This window comes from Manis pentadactyla, chromosome 4 (assembly GCF_030020395.1).
Source record: "Manis pentadactyla isolate mManPen7 chromosome 4, mManPen7.hap1, whole genome shotgun sequence".
Taxonomy (NCBI): domain Eukaryota; kingdom Metazoa; phylum Chordata; class Mammalia; order Pholidota; family Manidae; genus Manis; species Manis pentadactyla.
Genome location: NC_080022.1, coordinates 148,004,266 through 148,008,233, shown reverse-complemented (window position 1 = coordinate 148,008,233; position 3,968 = coordinate 148,004,266). Strand labels below are relative to the sequence as shown.

The following is a 3,968-nucleotide window of genomic DNA, read 5'->3' as shown; positions in this document are numbered from 1 at the left end:
TCTCTTTACATCTGCACTGTCTTTTATGGTAGCCATTAGTCACATAAGGCTAGTGAAGGATTGAAATGTGGCCAGGCCAAATTGAGATGTAGTGTTGGATACACCCAGATTTCCAAAGTGTAGAACCCCCAGGATGTAAAAATTTCATTAATATTTAAATATGGATTACATATTGAAACATTAATATTTTGGATGTACTGGATTGAAATAAATATATTAAAACAAATTTTGTATTTTTACTTTCCATGTGGCTACGAGAAATTAAAATATATGTGACCCGCTTTATATTTTTAAGTGGGCAGTGCTCCTCTAGATCTTTAGCCTAGCCTCTCAATCCAATATAGAACTGGGTTTACATTCATTCAAGCCCCACCATGAATGATGAAAACTTGAGTATGTGTGGGTTCATACATTTGAGGCAGGCATGCCTTCTACGTTGTCAAACAGAAGTTGCTATCACTGACCATCTGACAGCTCAAAAAAAGCACTTTCTGCTAAAGGCAGCAAGATAATTAATATACTCAGTGTTAGATAACTTTTAGGCACCCACACTAAAAAAAACCCCAACCTCTTGAATTCCATCTTTATCCTTCCTGTTTTTCTTCCACTTCTAGTCACTAAACCACAAACTCTTCCTGTGAATTTCTGTCAGTTGTGTTGCTTTTCTCTCAATCCACACCTATTCAAAATTATGGTCACCTTGCTTTTAAAATCTACTTTCTAAGGAGTCTCCTAGCTTCCTTTCACCCTACCCATTTTCATGCCATTCTATTTATAGTGCAGATAAAATAACCTTTCATAATATTTCTTGCAGACATAATCCTTTGCTCAAAAACTTCCACTTAACCCATGTTGCTTACAGGAAGAGTTCTTTCATCTAACATTCAAGGCTTTTTCACATCTTATATCTCTTACATAAAACCTGGGCTTTAGAGCAATAAAACAGTTTTTGAAAGCACTTAGAACCCTGCCTGGCCCATATTATAATAACTGTAAGTCTTAGCTATTATTAGTACTGCTCACTTTTGAGTATGCTGTATGCATTTCTATCCCAGAACACTGCTAATTCCTTTTCCCTATTTGAACACCTCTACCTCCAAAGGGAGAGAGTGATTTAAACTATCAATGACCAGCACAAGCCTGGAGAAAACATATATATATATCCTTCCTATAGTAGATAGAAACTGTAACTAACTCTTAACCCTAATTTACTACAAAATGTAGTAGTAAAATTTAAGACTGGATGGGATATAAACAAAAGTATTTCATTTATACAGTGGACGATAAACTTATGTATTTTTTAAAGAAAAAAAGCCTGAAAAAATACAAATGGGTTTTGGATTTGGGGCAGTGGTTCACCAATTTTTTATCAGAATAACCTGGGAACTTTCAAAACTAATATAGATACCTGTGCCCCAATTCAGATTTATTTAATCTCTGTGGAAAGGCTTGGCCACATGAATTTTTAAATAGCTTCATAGATGATTCATATGCATCTTTTAAAAGACTTCGTAGATGATTTTCACATGCATCTGCATCTGAAAACCACTGGTTTAATCCAGAGAGACTTTGGGTTAAGGAGGTTGGTCGTGTTTGGCATGTATTTTCAACATAGTCTCCTAGAATATGTTTTTAAAACAGAACACTCAGAGAACTGATTAGCCCTCAATGACTTACGTGCTTATGAGTAGTGTTCCTAAAAACACAAGATAAACTCTCCCAAACCCTCCTGAATCTGACTTACAAAAATCACACTTGTTTTCATCCAGAAGTTTGTTGGTCTGGCTTCTATTGTTATAAATTTTGAAACGGAATTACTTAAGTAAATATGTATTTAACTATGTACAATATTTACAGCTTAGCCTTTACAACTCAAAATTATACATTTAAATTTGTAAATGTGTGAAAAAGTTGTCATTTTAGTATGCAATACTTAAAATATTTCAGAAACAACTACCTCCAAAACATTTTACACCTGTTTTCCAAAGTGCTATCTTCGCAGGCTCACTGTACCTCAACTCAGATTATCAACTCCCATGGCATGGGGTAACCGGTGTCGTAATGACAAATGGCACTTTTATACAATCATCGAGAAACCTTGCGTCTTTGAAATCCTATAACAAAGCCCCTTTCACCCTCCAATCCTGAGACAACAAATCCTGTAGTTCTCCCTCATCGTCGCTGTCAACGTTCTCCTCTTCCTTTTTCTGCAGTTCTTTTACAGTCAGAACCTCTTTAAGCTTGTTTTTTATTTCATCCTGGCGATTCCGCAGCTTTTCCACCCGTCGGTAACACTCTATCTGCTCATCGATCTCCCCAATCTGCCGGTCCAACCGTCCCTCCTCATCCTCTTCAGCAACAATGGCTTCGGAAATAGTGTTGACCTGTCTCATGGCCTTTTGAAATTCGTCCCACTCTTTGTCCATCTGATCCTTTGGGGCATCAACTTTTCGTACCCTGGCATCTATCTCAGGGTCATCAAAAAACCCTTCCGGTAATGCTTCCGCGGTGTTTTCTCGCCTTTCCACTACTTTTTCGTGTATTTCTGCTTTCTCAATTGAACCTGAATGAGGAATTAAAGGAGCCTTGGGAGGATTTGTATCCGAGAATTTATTTGGCAGCATACTACTTGCCTCCCTAGGGGAGGACAGTGAGTGTTCCCTGCTCAGTGCGTTAGGCGGCTGCTTGCTGGCGTCCCCCCTTTTCCCTTCTCCTCCCTCCTCCTCCTCTTCTTCCTCCTCCTCTGCATAATCAGGGAGCAAACCGACTGCCGGAGCCTTACTGAGTGTCGCTCTAGTGGACTCCTTTCCTACTTTGTCAAAGTTGGTGGGTAAAGCGGAGGTGGAGGGTTGTACCTGAGGCACCGGGGAGGCCTTCGGTCTTTTGGCATCCTGGTTATCCGCACCGGGCGCCTTCCTCTTGGCGGACTGAGGCTCTGCGCTGGCGGACGGGCCCTGGGGGGCTTCCTTCGAGCCTTTCAGATCGGCCACTTTCTCTCGGTGCTGCTTTCCCAGGACGTGGGTCTGCCACAGAAGCTCGCTCTTAACCGGCGCGTTGCACAGGGCACAACTCAGCTGCCCCAAACGGTTGTACTTCGCAAGTGGAGATTCTATCCGTTTCCGGTTGGTGCTCAGACGCTGTTTCTCCTTCATCAGCCGCCGCAGTTCGTCTTGATTCACCACGCGCTTCCCCGCCGAAGGGCGAGCAGAAGCGGAGGACGCCATTTCCTCAACCAGCCCCACGGCGATACTGGCTTCCGTCCCGGCGATGCCAGGAAACGTCACTTCCTGTCCTGGCGAACATTGACTGAGCTCAGCAGCGTGGGGCGTGGCCCTCGGTTCCCTCCGCTTCGCGGGTACCGCTGTGTTTGCAACGGTCAGGGTCTCGACAATGCGTTTACGGCTGCGGTAAAAGTTGTGAACGCCAAGGCTGAGGTGGCGCGGACCCAGGCGGCCTTGGCCATCAATCTTAGCGCCGCCCGAGGGTTGCAGGATGTGCTGCGGAACAACTTGGGGCCTAAGGGCACCATGAAAATGTGAGACGGCGGTTTGAGCGCCGGGGGTTTGTTGGGTGTCTGGGACCCTCCGCGACAGATATTGTGCGAAGAGATGGAGGCGACGTGAACACAGTTGTGGGACTGGTTTCCTTCATTTTCATTCTTGCCCTGAGGTCATCCCCATCCTGGTGGGAGGAAGGGAAAAGCTTCCCAGAGCAAAGGGCTGAGTGCAGCTGTGCCCCCGCCCCCGCGCTTTTGGTTAGGGTTCCTAGTTCCTTAGAAAGTTTAGAGTGTCTCATTAGAAACATAAGCCGCCCAACTCCCCTGTTCTTCAAGACTTTGGGTTTTGTTTGGCAATCTGCCGTAGAGGAAAGGGCTTTGGAGCCTGGCAGGCCAGTCCAAGTTCCCCATGCTTGGGAATCCTTAGGCAAGTTACTTGAACGCTCCGTGCCACGGTTCTTTATCCAACCTT

The 3,968-nt window shown here is 44.2% G+C and overlaps 1 protein-coding gene across 1 annotated transcript; it reads right to left on the bottom strand.

Moving 5' to 3' along the window:
• Positions 1–1,533: 1,533 nt before the first annotated feature.
• Positions 1,534–3,279, bottom strand: ZNF830 (zinc finger protein 830). The gene has a single exon (XM_036927866.2). It carries the CDS (start codon positions 3,222–3,224, stop codon positions 2,115–2,117), a length of 1,110 nt encoding a protein of 369 aa, XP_036783761.2. The 5' UTR covers positions 3,225–3,279; the 3' UTR covers positions 1,534–2,114.
• Between the last annotated feature and the right edge of the window lie 689 nt (positions 3,280–3,968).